The following is a 21,010-nucleotide window of genomic DNA, read 5'->3' as shown; positions in this document are numbered from 1 at the left end:
CACTGTGGGAGACCAGATATAATGAATGCAGGATCCTGGGTTCAGTAACACTTTAAAGTCTAATTGAATCCTTATCCCCTTTTATCTCTTTTTCCGTATGCCAAGATTTTGTTAACGATTTTTGCCTAAAATCTTTTAAAATATCTTTTTCTCTCAGTGAAACCATTGCTTCCATCCCTCACACTGCAGTGGTCTGTGCTGGCAGAGCTGAATAAAAGCCACACCCTCAGCATAAGTGTCTTTACACAGACTTATCCTGCAGAGAAGGGAAGGGGGCATCTCAGATCAGGTCCATTACTGTGTTGCTGGGTGCATTAGGTCTTTACTGAGGCCTGTTAGACATCAGTGTCATCTTTAGACAACTACTGCAAAGTGGATGGAAGACTCCATTATTCGGTATTGATTTCTGTGACTTCAACTGGGCTTTAAAGTAAAGCTTTACTTGGTACTTATAATTACCCCACTTTATACATTGCTGTTAAAGTGAAACTTTAATTGCTATTATAGGTTCCTAGCTTTGTACACTACCATTACTCTTTTACTTGCTTTGATGAATACTCCTTTAGGGGAACATCAGTAATTCTAGTTGAAAATACCTTTTGGTCAGGTTATGTATTCATAAAAACCATATTTTAGAACACTGTTAGCATAATTGCCTGAACGCTCCTTATATTTCCCTCCTACAATCTCCTGCACAGCAATAATCAGAGTAAGAATAGAATGTTCTGCACTTTGGGCCAATTAGACCATACTGCATTGCACAGTGCTGTCAATCAAGCACATTTATAAGCACTGTGACTTGGAGGAAAAGGTGTTCAGCATGTGGAGGACCTCAGGAATGTGACAGAGCTCATTTATTCTCCAGAGACATGGGATCTACAAAGCTGAAACATGAATTAGTGTGAACTTTAGAGCTGACACCCTATATTGAATTAGTCTGATTTCTGTCTTGTTGCCTTAAAGTGGAACTAAACCCAGAAAGAGGTAAAGGTGCACCCACTTACCTTGCTATTGCCTATCTAAAAAGAATTATAAGACCCTTCAGATATTCATCTGTTAACAAGGATTCTCTGGGTTCCACCAGCTGCTGCTCCACCTATACTTTAAGACCTAGCTGCTGCTGGGGTGGGGGGTCTGTGTAAGGAAAAGACACACTGCCTGGCTCTTAAGCAGTTAAACCCCTTTTTTGAAACAAAGACCTTAATATATATATACTGTACCCTAAAAGTGAACCTGACCTGGCCTATAAAGTGGCTAAAGTAAAGACAGTACTGAGGTGAAGGTATCTTGAGTTAGTCTTTAGATCAGTCCAGGGGCGGACTGACAACTCATGGGGCCCCTGGGCAATACGGGATCTTGGGGCCCCTGTGTCCTTGCCCACACCCCAAAAAGCCTATGAAAAAGCCAATGAAAGGTACCAGGGGCATCTCATGGGGCCCCCTACTGACCCTGGGCCCTCGGGCAGTGCCCGAGTGCTTGAATGGTCAGTCCGCCCCTGGATCAGTCCTTGTAGAGTCTCTTGTATTCTAGGATCGGGCTGTACACTTGGTTTTGACCTGTCTCCAAGTCAAGTCCCATTTATCCTAATGCTTAGGTAATGATTCCTTATTGTTTAAATAGCAGAACCTCATTTGGCATTAGGAGCCCCAACACTAGACCAGGCATTCTCAACCAGGGATTCCTTGAGCTCTGGATGATTGCCCTTCCATCTGATGGTGCCTTCATGGTTCCAGGTCCATCGCCACTTGACAGAGCTGTCAGCACATCAGCCATATTGTTACTTTGTAGGCAAGTTGGGTTAATTTTAAGAATAGTCTTACCTTGTTTTTTGATTTGTGTTTCATACATTTGTTTACTGTTACAGTGTTCATATATTGTTTACATTTTATGTTCTTGGTTTATTTTCTTTTCTTTTGGATTTGTAGTCAAAGTGGAAAGGGCAATTAAAGGTAAAATGTCTCTTTAAAAAAGGTTATGTGGTGTACAGTAATAGTGGCATATGCCTAGTTGTGCTGTGCTTCGTCTGAGTATTCTGTTCCTTGAGCTAGCTGGTTAAGAAGAGTGTGGTGGTTTGTTACAGTTTATGTTTTGTATGTATTAAAGCAACATAAAAGAATAAATCAGTTCTCAGATGCCCTTGCTATGCTAGAGCTCTGTGACTATGAAATAACTTTCCAGGGTGTGGGTACCCCATGTGGCTACGCCTCCTCCAGAGGTTACTAGAACTCTGCAGTGGCAAATTGATTTCCATGCCTTCTGCATAGTTTCAGGGCTAGCATTACCCTACAGAGCAAGTGCAACCAAGTGGAGTCAGTAGAGTCTCTCCTTTAGTTCCTCAGATAAGTAGCCATTGACGTCATACTGTAAGAAGCATTATTCCCACTAACCCCAAATAAAAGAGGTATTCTTCCCACTGACTCCCATTGTATAGTGGCCCTTCTACTAACCATCAATGTGAGGGGACAGAGCAGTGACCAACAGTTCACCATGAGAAAAACACTGGAATATACTCTTCCATAAAATATTGCTGCCCTTGCCATACCAACAAAGGCCACTTAGATGTTCCATACCATATGGACAATAATCTGTATATAGATAAGGCAAAGGATGACTTTAGGACAAATAGACATAGTGTTAGGAATAGAAAAATCAAAACACTGCTAAACACCATATTTTAATCCCCATTGTTTTGGAGGTGCAAGTATCCTGCTATATGGCTGTTTTGTGAGCGAAGAGTCCTGGCCAGTTTCCAATTGGTTATGCTCCATGGAATTCTACAACTCTACAAGGGTATCTGTCTGTAATCCAAAACATAAAATGAACTGAGTTACTTTAATGTACTTTTTTTTTTATAATAAATACCTTAGCATCCCAACTTCAGTCCCACTGGCATACAGTTGGGGAATCTGAGCAGTCCAGACTTCCTAATATTATGCATGAACTAAAATGAGCCAAATAGCACCTAATTCTTATATACACCAACTAGCCAACACCAGCTACATCTGAATGCATGCATACAGTACACCAATTGGCCAACAACAGCTACATCTGAATGCATGCATACAGTACACCAATTGGCCAACAACAGCTACATCTGAATGCATGCATACAGTACACCAATTGGCCAACAACAGCTACATCTGAATGCATGTATACAGTACATCAATTGGCCAACACAAGCTACATCTGAATGCATGTATACAGTACACCAATTGGCCAACAATAGCTACAGCTGAATGCATATATACAGTACATCAATTGGCCAAAAACAGCTACATAAATTGGCTTTTTACAAAGAATGTTTAGCTGGCTATTAAATATAAAGGTTCATGTTATTTTTCATCCTGTAACATTACTAATATTAAAGATATGTATATGTAAAATATGGTGTTTGTTAAAGAAGTTAGTCTCTTTTTATTATTATGAAATTTGTGAAAATCAGTTCACATTTTAGGAGCCATCAAAGCATAACTCTAGACATGGTTTTATTGGTGCCTGTTTAAACCATCAAATTGTTTTGCACTATGTGCTTTTGGTGCATCAATCTGCATTTTGCCATGATGAAACTTTAATTGCTCAAGCCATAACACTTATATTATACAGTTGTCATTAATAATCCTTATATTGGTCACACAAGTAAAAACCAGGACATTTATGACTCATAAAGTAGGATAGCAGGCACCATGCGATGTCTAACCACATATGGTAGACTTTAAGAGTCTTTAAAATTCCATGGGATTTTCCACATCCCACAATGTATTGTAGCAACCTTAGTTCAGATGATTCATATTCGGTTTACAGAAAATCTTAAAGCACAACTCTAGAGTATTATCCTGTTTATCTGGTATTCATTAATTAATGGCCGGAGTTCCCAGAAATCTGAAACTGTGCTACAATTAATTATCAGTAATTATTTTTATTTCTTCATTATATGGGATATGTTATACTAACTGCTGAAATGGACAGGGTCAGGGCAGTACTGATTAAATCAACAGCTTGTAATGTATTTCACACACTGACTGTTAGGGCCACAAAATTGGGGATTATTTTAGTCCAACTCAAGCAATAGAAGTCTCAGTCTTAGACAAAAGCCGCATATATCACAGAGGGACTCCAATTGTAGCACAGTAAGAATGTACTTGGTATTTAGGAAGTCCCCATTATAAATGCTCAAAAACAAAATGAAAAACTCAGCTGTGTGTTTGAACGGTTTTATTTGTCAGCATTTAAAGCAAGGAGTGTCAGGCTCCAGGGCTGAATATGGATGTTATAATCAATTATTCATATTAAACATTGTTATTAAAAACTACAGCGCTCTTACAAGAATATGACTGACACTTCTACAAGTTTAATTATGTAGGAAGCACTTAGTCTTCTGTATTTGTCTGATGAGATTGATTCACTTTACAAGCAATAACCGCAGCATCTTAGAGCCAGCAATAAATTATACTAAAGACTCTCTTATTCCACAATGGGGTGATAAAGATGATGCATGTGACTGTCCTGAATTAAATGAAGAGGAAACTCTGTCACATCTCTTCTGCTTTAGAGCGATTATCAAAGTGTCTGCTGAGAGAATTACTCTGTTATTACTGTCCTGCTTATGTTCACCATCCTTATTATACAGTACAAGGACCTCACTTCATTGCAAATAATGATATACACAGCATGTAGGATAATAGAAAAGATTATTTTCCAGAGTATTGTTTCACAGAGGTATGAAGCCTGCTTTTGCTGACCTTCTTCTGCAAAGTGCTGATTGCCCATCACGCCGAAATCAGTGATTATTTTTGTGTCATTGACCTAGAACAAAAATTTGGATCATTAGTTCACTTATTGTATGCTTGTTCTAAGGTTAGTAACTCAGAAAGTATTGAGACTGGAGGCAGCCAGGAATTTTCAGAAGGTTGACAATGGCAGCACCCATATCATCTCTACCAGGGTTTCATGGGACTTTAGGGTTCCTCCAGAGGTTCTTAGGGGTTCACCGGAGCAATGAACAGTTTCTGCCTCTCAGATAAATTCCTACTGACACCATTGATCTTTTTAGCTATCTGTAAGGGGTAATTCTTATCAATGACTACAAGTGTAAGGCGCATACTTCCCAATGATCATCACACTAATGTATTATGAGTTGTAGATATTCCCTGAGACTAGAAAGTTATTTCAAGGGTTTTTCTGTGTTGAAGAAGTTGAAAAGGTTGGTCTATACTGTTGAACTTTTTAACAACTATGGTCATCAATGACTGCTGCATCTTTGTTACTATTTGTTCCTGGTGCTACAACTTTCTTTTCCTAATCTTGATGTACATTTTTAATTGTAGCAGTCCAATGCTAGACAGGAAAAGCTCCCTTGAACCCATGCCGCCCCTGCCCTGAACTGCTCCATCCTTACCCCAGTATCTACCCTGAAAAGGGTATACTCTCTGGTTAATTACACATTGTTAAATAACAATAATTAAAGGAAGAACTAATACAAACTGGGAAGTGGGTGTAGGGCATAGCAGCTATTGAGCTGTTAGCTTTTGGTTTTTGAATTTTCTTAAACACCATAACACATTCTATGTGGCAGCACTGAAATGACAACAACACTCACAAAGAACTATGCAGCACTTGCAGAGAGCAATACGTGGATACTGACGACACCTGGCAGAGGAGGCAGCTAGCAGGCAGTGGTACAACAAGGCACTTTTAGTGGAAAGGCTCCTAAATGAAGAACCGGCAAACAGTCCCTATTCTGTCTCTCCTGCACTGGAATCTCTCCCTACGCTAGGCACAAACTCCCTAACCAGTGGGATCCTGTCCCTGACCTAACGACATGCAAAATGAGCCCCAACTGCAGTGAGTCAGTGCTTTTTATAAGAACTGCCCTTGCTATAGATGGCCTCGGAAGTCATCTGGGGCAGCAGCATCCAATCGGACAGCTGCCCACTTGATCACGCCTACTGAGGACTAAGAGAAACATGTTGCTCCTGTCCTCGACTCTATCCGCTTGGTGGTTGCTAGCAGTGCTACCCATGTAGGGAGGTCAAACAACTGCCTACAAGTTGACTTTGGGTCATAGGAGGGCAAAAGTAAGTGTGGCCAAAAAAAGCTTTAACACACTTTTTTATACTCTATTCAAAATAAAAAAAAAAAAACAAGTTTTGCCATTAATTCTCTAACTATTAAAGTAACTTTGACTGACAAAAATTTTCTTCTCGAGTCTTGATCTACCGTAATTTTAGCTAGGTACCAGTCTGCAGCTTAAAACGTGAAACCATTTTGACTGCAGCAACTCACTACACAGATAAAATATGATTATTTGCTATGGTTAACCCAATCATTATTCTTTGAGAACCATCTTTATCTAAAGTCTAACCCTGATATGTCTGTTTACTTTCCTAGCAATCAAAGAGACTAAGGAAGCTTTAGAGAAGGTCAGTGTGTCAGTGGAAGTGCTGCAGGAAGTGATGGACAGGCTAAATGCAAACCTTACAGATGCCAAGATACAGCTGAACAGCACACTTAGTGATCCAGCATGTTTAACTGACATTGCTATAATTCCTTGCAACAAAATCAAGAATTCCCTTCCACAGCTGCAAGTCAATGCAAATTTCAGCGCGGTAAGAAACATAGAGATGTATGAGAATTTGAATGATATTGTCTGTATCATTGGTGGGACTGTATGGGAACTTCAGTAGCAAATTGTAGTCAAGGCACTTCTATTACATCACTAAAGTTGTATTAATAAATGTCCAAGTTGTATTGCAATAATAAAATCTCCATTTGCTTTCCACAGTTACCAGATGTAAGCCGCTATCTTGAAAAATTAAACAATGTTCTCAAAATTGACCTCAGCATTTTGGTGCAAAAGGTAAGCCACATCTGGATGATTATTAGGCTTTTATCTTTTCAAAGGTATTATTTATATTTTTGGAGGGTAACACAGGAGATTGAGGCAAGAGAAGAGTGGGAAATAGTAAATTTGCAGCTTATTTCTGCTAATGATCAACAAATCTCCCTCCGTCATCGGCAGTAACAATAGTCCTCTTGTAAAAAAAGTCTCAAGTTTATATGGTCTGTGCTTCTTTCATAGACTCTATTCAGTGCTCCTACTCCTTGACCTCTCTGCGGCCTTCAACACAGTTGACCACCCCCTCCTCCTCAAAAAACTACACTCCCTCAGCCTCAGAGATTCTGCTCTCTCCTGGCTCTCATCCTACCTGTCACAACGCTCTTTCAGCGTTACCTATAATGCTACCACCTCCCCCTCACTCCCCCTCTCTGTTGGGGTCCCTCAAGGCTCTGTCCTCGGGCCCCTTCTCTTCTCTATTGACTTCTCCGTCACATCCAACAACGCCACTATCAAACCCGCCCCGCAGGCCAGAGTACTTGGTGTCATTCTGGACTCCAACCTATCCTTCCAGCCCCAAGTCCAATCTTTAACAAACTCGTGCAGACTCCACCTCCGCAACATCGCCAAAATACGCACGTTCCTAACCCCGGAAACCCCTAAACTTCTCATCCACTCCCTCATCATATCACGACTCGACTACTGCAACTCCCTCCTCACTGGCCTGCCTCGCCGCTGGCTATCCCCGCTTCAGTCGATCCTGAATATGGCTGCCAGACTCATTCACCTTTCCAACCGCTCCATCTCCGCCACCCCCCTCTGCCAATCCCACCACTGGCTTCCGATTGCGCAACGGATCAAATTCAAAATCCTAACACTGACGTACAAAGCTGTCCACCATACTGCCCCGTACTACATCACTGACCTAATATCCAAGTACCGCCCAGCACGCACACTCCGCTCCTCACAAGACCTCCTTCTCTCTAGTTACCTGGTCTCCTCCTCCCATGCCCACCTCCAGGACTTCTCCAGGGTGTCACCCATCCTCTGGAACTCCCTGCCCCAACCCATCAGATTATCACCTACTCTCCTCTCCTTTAGGCACACCCTGAAAACCCATCTCTTCAGGGAAGCCTACCCCACCCCCTGCTAACCTGCCGACCTCCTCCACTCTTCCTACCACTCCGCCCCCCACAGCTATCTCCTCCTGTACCACTATCCTCTCCCTCCTAGATTGTAAGCTCGAAAGAGCAGGGCCCTCAATCCCCTCATGTTTTTCATTGTATTGGTATTGTTCTGTCACATGTTCTGTCCCCCTTTGTAATGTAGCGAACCATTGGCGCTTTATAAAAACTGTATAATAATAGACTTCTTTCTTAGATAACATGAAATGGTTTCTCCCTTTCACATTGATGGAGAACATTAGTGGATACAGTATGAGAATTGAAGGGGGGGGATAGAGATGGCAATGGTTGGGGTTTACTACAGGGATAGAATGCAGGTGTAAAAACTGCTATAGTGACAGTAAATCGAGGCAGCTCATAGGGCTACATTTACACCTATGTGTTTTTAATGCAGTGCTGATTTAGTATAATGACATTAGGTACACCTTAGATTGAGGTGAGCACATTTTCAGAATGAAATCCATTGACACCAAACTGACCATAGAGACTTTCTGCTTTTGAGGCATACATTCTTGTGCACATCAGACCTGTTCGTGAGTACCGTTTGGAACAGCAGCCATCCATGTAGAGTTGCCTCACATTCCAGCCTGTCATTGATTTTGACAGGCTGTTGGCAACAGGTCATATGCTGCACCTGTGACTCCTGTGATCCAATCACATGCCCGCCTGCCTGTGTTTGATCACTCTGGGTTGTGTTGAATTTTGTATTCACCACCTCATATAATTCTCCTCCTTGGAAAGCAGCTTTCTCTAAATTTACTGAGCACTTCCCATCTCTATAAAAAGGGGGGTGCAGCGCTACATATCTTAGCAAAATGATAAATCAAACACAGATAATAAACAATAAAACAGTGACTGTGTGCTAATAGAGCCACTGGAAGGTGGCTATGAAGTGAAGGAAGTGAAACAGTCCAATGGAGGAGTGCTCTTAAGATCCAGGATGATCCTCAGACGTCCAATATTAGGAACCGTCAGGTGATAAAAAATGTAAAGACTGCGCACTCACCAGATACGCAATCTTTATGCGCATTTGTGTATAATATCACTGGACCTCCTGTGTCATCATCCTGGTCTGGTCAAATCTGGTCAGCATATCCTCCCTTGCCTGATATCCGGATAGATGCAGCTATTCCATGGATCTGGCTGGCTCCCACCAGAACTCAAATAAACAGAAAAGGCCACATAGTGTGATATCCTCAGGTATCTTTATTGTAGGCAAAGGATAGCAGGAAAACCGACATGTAAAATATTACTGACCCAGATGCAAATCAAAGATGGCCGCCGGGGCCCCTCGTGGTGCCGGCGGTAAAGCGTCCAACCTGCTGTAGCTCTCCCTGACGCGTTTCGAGCGAAGGCTCGTACTCATAGGGGTGCAGCTTACAGTGGTGGACGCAAATGACAATTTTAAATACGAGCGATGGCGCATGCGCAGTACGCCGTGCGCCATCTTTCCTATGCTGGATGTCCGCGCGACGGGCGCCATTTTATTGTAGCCCAACCCGATGGCGCATGCGCAAACGCCCTGTCGTCGGGTACGCAGAGACAACCAGCAGAAACGAATGCTATGAGCACCAGGGATGACTCACTCATATACTATAAGCGCCAGAGATGATCAAATCAATAATTTGACGCTATAGATCACCAATGTGGAAACCAACCAAGATAATATAATTATGGGCAAGAACAAAGATGGATCTTAATGAACAGATCCAAAATCATGTTATATAGCCCGTGTTTATCACAACAACAGTAATGCAAATGTATAGATACTCCGTATGAAAAACTATATTTACATAAAATGAATTAAAAAATTATTAAGTTAAAAAATTAAAAGATTATATTCATGTGAGAACCTGGTGGTCATACATATATAAACGTTGGCAAAAAAGTCTGCCAAACATAAGTACCCATATATATAAAGTTATACCTGAATACTAAAAGGCCAAAATTACATAAATCCACAGTATATATAATCAATACAAATATAAAATAATACATACATCTGTAGACCCATCGGTCATTAGTGCATGTAGAAAGTTAGAATAATAAAACATTAAATATTAAAATTACCTGAATAACAAAAATATATCATCAGAATAACAGAGGAATAAAGTTATATAATATTAAGTGAAATACACACTAGGATCAATGGCAAAAATATATATGTGTATATAGAAAGATATCTAGATAGTCCCAATCAGCTGTTATCAATGAAACTATTGATATCCAGTTCTATATTAAGTCCATTGGGGCACATACAGTCCATCTGGAATATCCATTTCGTTTCCATTTGCGAAACTGCTCTTTTCTTATTTATGCCTCTCCAATGGGCTTGCACTGTGTCAATACCCACAAACTGCAATGAAGATGGGTCCCTGTTATGATGGGTCCTGTAGTGTAATGATAAAGAATGATCTTTAAAGCCCTTTTTTATGTTGTTAACATGTTCACGGAGTCTATCCCTAAGTCTTCTAATGGTGCGCCCAACGTACTGTTTTTTGCACGGACATTGCAAAAGATACACAACATTTTTGCTGTAGCATGATATAAAGTTTTTAATTTTAAATGTCCTGCCGGTACTAGTTGATAGGAAATTGTCGACCCTCTTTTTCCTTTTGCCATTACAGGTGCATATAATACACTTGTTACATGGGAAGAAACCAGTAATATTATTCAAAAAGGAAGTGTTCCTAGGAGGGTCGATAATATTTGGGGCTATAAGATTTCTCAGAGATTGTGCTCTTCTATAAGTAATCTCAGGTCTATCAGGAAGGATATTAGTCAGCACTGGATCCGCCTTCAAAATCTTCCAGTTCTGATTAATGATTCTAGAAATCGTCCTGTATTGTCTAGAAAAAGTAGTAACAAAGGGGCAGATTTTTTGTGACTTTTGTGAGGTATTGTTAACAAGCAGAGAATCTCTATCCATATTTCCTATCTCATGCATAGTGCGAGTAAGACATATCTCATCGTATCCCTTTTCCAAGAATCTATTTTTTAATATAGATGCCTGTGACAAAAAGGTATCAACAGAGGTACAGTTTCTTCTCAGCCTTAAGAATTGCCCTTTCGGTATGTTTGAAAGCCATAGTGGATGATGGCAACTGCTAATGGGAATGTATCCGTTCCGATCTGTTCCTTTGAAGAAGGAGGATGTTATTAGGGTGCCCTCTTGGTTCATTAATGTCAGATCCAAGAAATTCACACTAATCTTACTGTAGTCAAAGGTTAATTTAATATTTAAAGTGTTGTTATTAAGGGTACCGAAAAAGTTAACCAATGTTTGTTCATCCCCTTTCCAAATAAGCAGTATGTCATCAATATATCGCCTATAAAAGTATAATTCTGGCCAATCCCTGGCATATATAATGTCCTCCTCCCATCTAGCCATGAACAAGTTTGCCAGGCTTGGAGCGAATTTCGCTCCCATAGCCACGCCCCTAGTTTGTAGGTAAAAATTACTATCATACCAAAAATAGTTTCTAGTCATGGCGAAATCCAGAAGGGTAAGTATAAATTTTTTATGAAGAAGAGGCAAAGTAGATTCATTAAGATAAAAATCCACTGCTTGCATACCCTCTGTGTGGTCAATGCTCGTGTACAGAGAAGCCACATCAGCTGTAACTAGAAATGTATCCTTATCAACATAAAGACCTTGGATGTCTTGTAACACTTGTTTAGTGTCTCTCAGATAGGATGGCGTTTTCCGTACTAGCGGTTGTAGGAAATAATCTATGTATTGTCCTACTCGAGAGCACAGAGATCCAATACCGCTTATGATAGGTCTACCGGGAGGGTTCTCTAGGTTTTTATGTATTTTAGGGAGAATGTACATGACTGGTATCCTAGGAGCCGATGGACATAAAAACTCCTTCTCTTTCTTATTTATAACATTATCCGAATAGCCTTTGGCAATAATGTTTTTAAGTGATTTTTTATATGTACTCAAAGGATTCTTTGGTAAACGGCAGTATGTGTCTACATCTCCAAGAATATTATATACTTCCTTATTGTAGCTATCTTTATTCATTAGTACAACTCCTCCTCCCTTATCCGCAGGCCTTATGACTAGGTCTTTCTGGTCAAGGAGGGAGTTAATAGCTTTGGAAGTCCCATGCTGATTTTTATGGTTCTTTACCTTCACAGCAGCTAAATCCTTCAGTACCGTTTCTTTGAAGGCATTAATATAACTATAATTTTGTGGGGGAGGATTGAATAGGGAAGCATTCCTTAGGTTAGAATAAGTGTTCATGCTAGTGTTATTTCTAGCGATAGGGTTCGAATGAAAGTATTTTTTCAAAGATATTGATCTTACAAATCTATGTATGTCAATATATGTATGAAATTTGTCCAATTTGTTATTTGGTGCAAATTTTAATCCCCTATCTAATAAATCCAACTCTTGGGAAGTTAATATTTTCCCACTAAGATTAAAAATCCCTTTACCCTTTATAGTTTCCTCTTTTTTGGGTTTGTTGACCCTTTTGCCTCCCCTTTTTCCCCTGCTCGAACGTTTCTTTTGCGTGAGCTTTCCTGGTCTAAAAAATGAACCGGAGTGGGATTCCAATTCTCATTTTGATATGTGGAATGGTTAGTTGTAGGAGGATAATAAGTATCATTTCTATATGGTGGGGCATATGGTGGTTGCCTAAATGACTGCTGAGGTGTTCTAGGTGTAGGTGTCCTGAACTCATCCTGTCTATATGAGGCTCCATAATTCCTTCTCGGGGAGTTATAATTGCCATACCTCTGCCCAGATGTATAGGACCTGCCCTATCTCCTCCACCTTCTCACCTCCTGCTCATAAGGCTGATCCACTCTCCAGATAGTAGCTACTACACAGATACCCTCCAATCAAAGGCAGCCAATGAGAATGCTCCTTCTCCTGCAGGCACAGGTAGTCAAAGAGAATGTGGGTTATCAAGCAACCCCATGGCTGGAAACATCATTGTTGAAATGGATTCATTGTGTTGTATTTGCATACCTAGGCAGGAGACTAAAGTACCATCATCAAGATTAACTGAACATTGAGGAACCCACCCTTGTGCTGTAGTTAAAAGATGATATTTAAATATTTAGCCATTTACATCAAACTCTGTTATTTATATGTTTAACAAAGCCAATGAAACACATTTACAAGCCAACAGGTATAAGCCACCTTTGTTTAAATTGGCCTTTTTTCACTTGTTAACATATAGTGAGGGGTAATAGAGGAGCCAAAGTCATAGAAGAAATACAAAGCAATTTGCTATTTCATTTTAAATATTGAACTGTCAACTATATTGATATTACCATTTACCTGTGTATGATTAAAAAAAAAAAAGATAGGTGTGATAGACTGTATAAAATGATTTTGTTATTAACTTTTATATCTCTAGGGGTATGCTGCTTTCAATAGCACTCCAGAAATGGTGCAGAATCAGACCAGGAACATCGAGGAAGGTCAGTGCTTCTTATAATAATGGGATGATGTTATTGTAGGACATCTTTATTTATTATTCTTATGTATAAGCCTACGTTAAAGGAACACTCTAACACAAAAGTGAAAAAAAAAAACTTCAGCAGGAATAAAGTGCAGGCACCTAGAGGTACCTGCATTAGCCTCACAAACTTGTAGATACAGTCAGATGTTGGGTCATTCCCACATGGAAGAAAAAAGTATTTGAAATATATTTTAAAAATATTCTATCCCAAATATATTGACATATATTTGAAATACTACAATTTTGGCCATATTCAATATATTTCAATAAATATATACTGTATATATATGGCCAAAATTGTAGTATTTCAAATATATGTCAATATATTTGGGATAGAATATTTTTAAAATATATTTCAAATATATTTTTCTTCCATATGGGTTCTGACAGGCAAATCTCTGTCATTTCCTTATAGTACAGAAGTTTTCCTGCTTTGTCATGCCCTTGGCGTAGCCCTATTGGCCAGTGATGCAGCCAATCATATTATTGGGATATTATCTGAGGGGCCTAACTTAGTTGCAAGCTCCAACACTATCTCTAAGTCTCAGATCTTTTCCCTAACACAATGAAGAACATACAAAACAATAGTATATAGTTCTCCTTTCATTTATTCCACCACCCCAGGTTGTTCGGAGTGCAGCCTGCCTTGTAAAATACTTACCCACCTTCCTGCTCCAGTGATCTTCACTGCGAGGCTTTGCCTGGTACCACACAGTCTTTGGAGTAAAAACATTACTGTCAGGTCCTCTCTTCCTGCACATGTCCACCAAAGCCCCATTCACACCTAAGGATAAGCCATATTCATTGAGGCCTTTGGCCATCCAGTAAAGTATGGTTCACCTATAGGAATGAATGAGACCAAGGCCAAGAGTGAAGGTGTAGAAGAGTGAACAAGGTGCTAGGAGAGAATAGAAAAGTGTAGTTTGCTAGGGGAAAGGGTATTAAAAAGGGGTAACACTAATGTTTATGAGGAGGAAGTATGGATGAAAGGGTTTACTGGAATGGGGGATTTGTGGCATGAACATAGGGATTGAGAAGATTTGCTTTAGGTAATCTGGAAGTTTGCTGAGAAGGGACATATATGGGGTGAAGCAGAAAATATAAAGGTTTTTAGCCAACAAAAAATATGAAGAAGGATGTCCTACAATGGTCACCATAGAGAGGAATAATCACACTACTCAAGTGTTTCATGTGTGTTCACAGTTACTACTTAGTGCTGTTGTTCCCTGGGAACAGAAAAGTGTTTTGGCCAAAAAAGAGCTGTGTCACATACTGTCCACCATGCTTTAAAAAGCACCTAAGTTTGCTGGAAGTTTGTAACCATCACGAGTGATACACAGGAAAATATCATCTTATGGTAGAAAAGCCAAGAGCAGCAGAGAAAAAAAAGAACATTATTACCACAAAATAACATCGACTTTACAGTGCTTTATATTTATGTGCCAAGTAATAGACTGCAGGTGAAAGAAATTCTGGTGCTTTTCAGCTCATTGCTTGGTGTTCTGACAAAGAATTTACGTGAGACTTACCAGAAGCCTTTTGCACGGGCTTGTAATAACAACATGCAGCACTTTTATCAGCCATCCAAACTAATACTCTGTTAAGTGTTATAAAGCAGATATAAGTAACTGCTGTACACAATGCCAAAAGTCACAATCACAAAGTTGTAAATCAAGTTATGAAATGTACGTTTCCTCCCCACTAATTAGCGGTTGCTGACACTGGTAAATTACAGTAATAGCATTTACAGTTTAGATCTGGGATATCTCATCTGATTGATTTTAAGTTGCAGTGAGGGCAGCTTTTTGTTTGTCTGCCATGTGTTACAAGTTTGGGATAAAAAAGGAAAGGAAAGAGAAAGAAAAACATAGAATAATGAGACAATTTCAAATGTTTAGAAAGCATGCACTTACAGTATATCTGAACATATGTAGTAAATTGCTTATTAAAGATGAACTCCAAGCAAACTATTTTACAAATAAGCATTAAAAGAGAACTTTGGGGTTTCTTAAACAATAAACCTTCATACTTGCCTCTATTCTGCATCATCAGTGTGATGCTGTACCTGTCCCACATTGGCCCTAAGACTGAGAATCACAGATTGCTCAGTCTGCTCATAGCAGAGACTATCAGTCATTGCTGTCCACTCTAGTCCCCCAGTGCTCATTGGGAAGATGTGGGCACAGCTGGTTTCAGCTCTCAGACACACACTGAGAGCTAGGGGCAGTTGTCAATCAGATAGCTAGGTGGATTCTGACATGGTTGTGATCCTGCCAGAGTCTGAAGTGGCTCTGTGACATCAGCTGACAGCGGGCAATAGCCGCTGTTGGCTGTTCTGGGTCTCAGGAGAGTGAAAATAAGTGCACTCCTGTGACCCACAAGAAAAGCAATGGCCAAAAAAAAGCTTGGACCATACCTCTGATTTGAAATGATACATGGTTAACAGCCCACCATGGAGAACGCACATCAGATACTACTTGTCTTGGAACTGGTTTTGTCTAATTAATATGTTGAATGAAGCCGTCTGATAAAGCTTGAGTCACTTCTCAAACTGGCTTGTGCATTTCACTTGGAGCTATTGGACTTTGTGAATACTAGGCTTTTTTAAAAAAAGGAGATTCATATTTGTCTAACTGAAGAAAATTCATATTTTTTAAATTGTATTTTTTGCTTCTGACCATAATACTAAATGAAAGAAGATATGTTAAAATTGACCATACATTCACTTTAACTTTACCATAGTACTCCCAGTCCAAGGTTCAAAATCCTAGTCTGATCTCCTTTGTGTAATGAAGCTGCCCCTTGTCTTTGGCTTCATTTCACATAGATTCCTGCTGGAAATTTCCTGTCTGATGAATACAAGCAGGTAGTAAGCCACATTGTTGTTTGACTTTTTGAACCTTGGAGTAAGGTAATGGAGCCAAAATGACAAGTTAAACTCCTAGCCCTTGTCTCCCTATCCCCCAAAAAATACTTCCCTTCAGTTCTTTTTTTAGTAGGATCTGTTTTATGCCCAACCATACCATTACATCTTTGAATTATCCACCAGCATATAAGATCATCTTTGTCATTCATTGAGGATTAATTTCAGCAAAGTGGGGCCTCCAGAGCTCTAGTAGACTTAGCTTTAAGACCTGGATCACACTTTTGCATTGAAGTAACACACATTAACATGGTGTGGTCCCAGCCTTAGTGTGTCCTCCTCTGATGTTTGAAACTCTGCTAGTGATATCTTCTCCTAGTCCAGAGTCTTCTTTATTCAGCCTTGGTTGGTCGCGGATGACGTAACTCTTGTGTATGCACAGGGGAGTTACATCGCTGCAGGTCCTGACTCTGGATTGTATGCTGCACATGCTCAGAAGTTGGTGTACAATTAGAAAAGAATTGTTAGCAGGAAGCAAAATACATTTTATGGAAGAGGAGACCCGCAGAGTCTCTTATGTCTTCAAATATATAGGAACCTTCCCTAAAAATGCTGCTAAACTCCTGTAGGAGAAAAAAACGATTTTAAGATTATAGTGTGAATGAGGCCTTAAAGCAGGAACACTCACCAATAAATCAAGCCAATCTCTTTTAAGTGAATATCCAAAAGTTCATTTACACCATACACTCCTTTTTTAAAAGACAGTGACCTATTTAAAAATGTAGTCTGCAATTACTAGATAAATATAGATTGTCTGCCATAAAGAATAGCTCAGGCCCTGATGGATGTCTATCTTCACGGAGGAAACCACCTTCACCACTATCACCTCGTGCCAGACATGAGTCTCTCTTTAATAAAAAAGAAAAGTACATATGAAATGAAGGATGGACACTGAAATGTTTCTAAAATCTTTCTGTGCAAATACTATATTAAAAGTATAAATACTAATGCCATGCTTTGTTTTTCATTACTAACAAAATCTTTTTGGACCTGTTTTTGGATTAATATCTCAGCTATTCCTTGTAAGTTCTTCAAGATAATACTGTTCCAGAGGAGTCAACGTGTTTCTCATACCGTAAAGTCAGAGCTTTCTTTATTCTGTTTTTCTGTTATTGCGTGCAAAAGAAGCAGCATGGCAAACGATGCATTGTGGCATTTCCTCACACGCTGACGTGAATGTTTTATTACTTTTCAGCTTCTAGTTTTCAGTTTCTGTTGGTCAGTAGTGGAATTGCACTAAACTAAAGCATCTGTTTGAGTGGGCATATCTAAACCAAAGAATATTAATGTGATATATTGCAGTTTCAGTCCTTAGATGTCGTGTCTACATTAGTTCTCCTTTGTCAGGTTTTTTTTCCTTTATTTTTTATCTGGTGATCCTGCCAGTAATACAATTCCTGCCTGAGGGTGACAATGCTCACTCTACTGTATCTTTGGAGGAGCAGCTTACCCTCACCCAAGTCTCTTTGTACTCTCCTCTACTCTCTTCTCCTCTCCTCTCACACCCCTCTCCCCTCTCGCACACTCTTCTCCCTTCTCTCACACTCCTCTCCCCCCTCTCACACTCTTCTCCCCCCTCTCACACTCTTCTCCCCTCTCTCACACTCTTCTCCCCTCTCTCACACTCTTCTCCCCTCTCTTACACTCCTCTCCCCTCACTCACACTCCTCTCCCCCCACTCACACTCTTCTCCCATCTCTCACACTCATCTCCCCTCTCTCACACTCTTCTCCCCCCTCCCACACTCTTCTCCCCCCTCCCACACTCTTCTCCCCTCTCTCACACTCTTCTCCCCTCTCTCACACTCTTCTCCCCTCTCTCACACTCTTCTCCCCTCTCTCACTCTCTTCTCCCCTCTCTCACACTCTTCTCCCCTCTCTCACACTCTTCTCCCCCCTCTCACACTCCTCTCCTCCCTCTCACACCCTTCTCCCCCCTCTCACACCCCTCTCCCCCCTTACATCCTCTCCCCGTTCTCTCACCCCCCTCTCTCCTCTCTCACACCCCTCTCCCCCCTCTCTCTCCTCTCTTACACCCCTCTCTCACACTCCTCACCCCTCTCCCCCTTCTCACACCCCTCTCTCACACCCCTGTCCCCCCTCTCAAACCCCTCTGACACTTCTCTCCCCTCTTTCACACTCCTCTCCCCCCTCTCACACCCCTCTCTCCCTTCTCACACCCCTCTCCCTCTTCTCACACCCCTGTCTCCTCTCTCACACTCTTCACCCCTCTCTCACACCCCTCTTTCCTCTCTCACACCCCTGTCCCCCCTATCACACTCCTCTCCCCCCACTCACACTCCTCTCCTCTCTCTCACACCCCTTTCTCCGCTCCCTCCTCCATAGTAGGAAGGTGTTCTGTAGTCTTTAGGGATAGGCGAAAATAATGTAGTTGCTAAGAGTAAGAGGCAGTAAGGACAGGATGTTATTGGCTCACAAGATTTCTGGCAAGCTCTGTAGGTATTTTTGCACTTATGTGAAAGACATAACAACATGCTTTCAATTGTATATTTATTAAACCAAAATGGATCAAAAGAGAGAAAATTATTTACATACACTTTAACTTATTCTCTGCAAAATATCATAATTTACTTTTCTTTAATGTGGCCGAGGTACAAAATCTAGGAGAAATTTTAACAGTTCATGACCTGTGGGTCATAGTTTTCATTCTTAATAGAGATAGAGATCACATTATGTCCACAATTAATGTTATTTTGAAAAAAATTTATTATATTTTTTTCTTTCTTAAGTGAATTTAATGAATCTTGTAATTGTTATAATTATAACAATATATCGGCCTCTACATGCATACATTATTGTGATATTCTAATTTGTGTATGTTAGGAGAGTGCACTCTGCACAATATCCTACAAGGATCTGGGTCAAGGTTTAAATTATAAAACACAGCTATTTCTTATAAAACAAGTCTCTTTCAAGTCTCAACATCACAGATAGAATATGAATGTTCTTACTTGGAGATAAGTCCCAGGGGCTAAAGTATAAAAAATGCCTTAAATTCCAAAACCTGAAGTCAAAACTGACAGAGAAAAAAACATTTCATGAAATATTCAATCTTGAAAGAAAACTCTGACTGTACGTCCAAAGGTCCATTGAGCATCATTTGAGTATGTGTCATGTGTGTTTTGTGGTGTTCATGTTTCACTCTGTGGCTTGTTCTTCCTTTCTCATTACATCATTTTATTGAATTAAGTAAAACATTGTATGGCTGAAGGCAGAGCTGATGTTTCAATTCTGGTTGGCTGCTGATGGTTTTAAGTTCCCTCACACATTGAAATATCAGTTCTGGGTGGTTTATCCCTTTAAAGCCCAGGGAAGGGGTAGAACCTCTGTTAGGGTTTTTTCCCTCACCTCCTTTCCTGGGCACAGAGGGTTAGAGGGACAGAAAATGATGGAAAATCTGTCCAAAAGGGTAAAAATATATAGAATCAAAAATTATTTTTAGTACAGTGGGAACTGCAATAAAGTTTTTAGTGCTTCCTGTCCTGTGGACTCCATTCCCCTCTTTTCCCATCCTGGTGCCACAGGGCTAAAAAGTATAGTATGTATAAATCTTTCCAATTGAGTCATAGAAAGCAATAAAAACATTTACTAAAAACTAAAGCTGGGCTTTAATAGGTGACAAAAGCGCTACCACCCAAATACCATCCAGCTTTTTTAATAAGCAGTTGCAAACTGAAGCTAACTGAGCTATGCAAAGTTTATTTACCTACAAGAACCAGAAATCAACAAACGCTTTTTAGCTGAGTACACAAATCGATTTCTGGATATTTGTTGTAGGTCCTTGTAAGCCTCATTGTTTTTGCACTGTCTTGTTTAATAAGTATGTATATCACCCATAATCCTTAGTCAGAGACTCATGGGAAATGTAGTTCTTAGCTGCCCATAATTACCATTTACCAATAAAAAATATGAACTATATTATTAATGAGAGTAACTGTATATTTTTCTTTTAGATGTTAAGAAGGTCTTGAATTCCATTGGAGTAAATATCACACATTTTTCAAAAATGATCCCAATTATTCATGTCATATCAAATTTGACATCATACCTAACGCAGAGTGAGATGGTTGTTCGGGATTACTACCCTGTGGTTGAACAATACGACTTTTACAGGTATTACCAATTCTAAAGATATGTTGCTAATGCTTATGGAGGTTGTACAATCAGCATGTATAGTAAGCTTAACGTGGTTCTGTCATGAGAAACGTACAGGGGCTGTCATTGGAGGCCTTCTTTTGAAAATGCTAGATGCCTGGTTGTGTCTGACTTCAGTCCTTTTGAATCCCTACTTTAGAACAAGCATGCTGTAAATGAGTATTAGAAAAGTGTCAGAACTTCAGATTCTAGGTCAACAACACAGAGTGCACTGAAGTCAAAGAATCAAAATGATAGCCAGGGAAGTAACATTTTAAAAAGTTTGTACATTCATCAAAGGGAACTTGCTGCTACTACTCCAAGTGACACTATCTGGAGATTACAAGGACAGAGGAGAGGGACCTGTGTCCCATACTGAAATGGATCTTACTGTACTTATACCTATGGAGGAAGAGTCCTGAGGAAGAACA

At 40.1% G+C, this 21,010-nt stretch overlaps 1 protein-coding gene across 8 annotated transcripts in view; it reads left to right on the top strand.

The window, feature by feature from the left end:
* PROM1 (prominin 1) overlaps positions 1–21,010 on the top strand; it is a 254,289-nt gene that overhangs the window by 154,677 nt on the left and 78,602 nt on the right. For all 8 annotated transcript variants that reach the window (XM_089677437.1, XM_089677434.1, XM_089677433.1 and 5 more), the window contains exons 9-12: positions 6,388–6,605; positions 6,782–6,856; positions 13,398–13,461; positions 20,399–20,558. In XM_089677437.1, the coding sequence (XP_089533563.1) occupies positions 6,388–6,605; positions 6,782–6,856; positions 13,398–13,461; positions 20,399–20,558 (517 nt within the window). The remainder of the gene's footprint in view (positions 1–6,387; positions 6,606–6,781; positions 6,857–13,397; positions 13,462–20,398; positions 20,559–21,010) is intronic.

Source organism: Staurois parvus, unplaced genomic scaffold (genome assembly GCF_062004578.1).
Source record: "Staurois parvus isolate SC_StPar_1 unplaced genomic scaffold, SC_StPar_1.0 ptg000186l, whole genome shotgun sequence".
NCBI classification, from domain to species: Eukaryota; Metazoa; Chordata; class Amphibia; order Anura; family Ranidae; genus Staurois; species Staurois parvus.
This window is presented reverse-complemented; position numbering and strand designations above follow the sequence as displayed.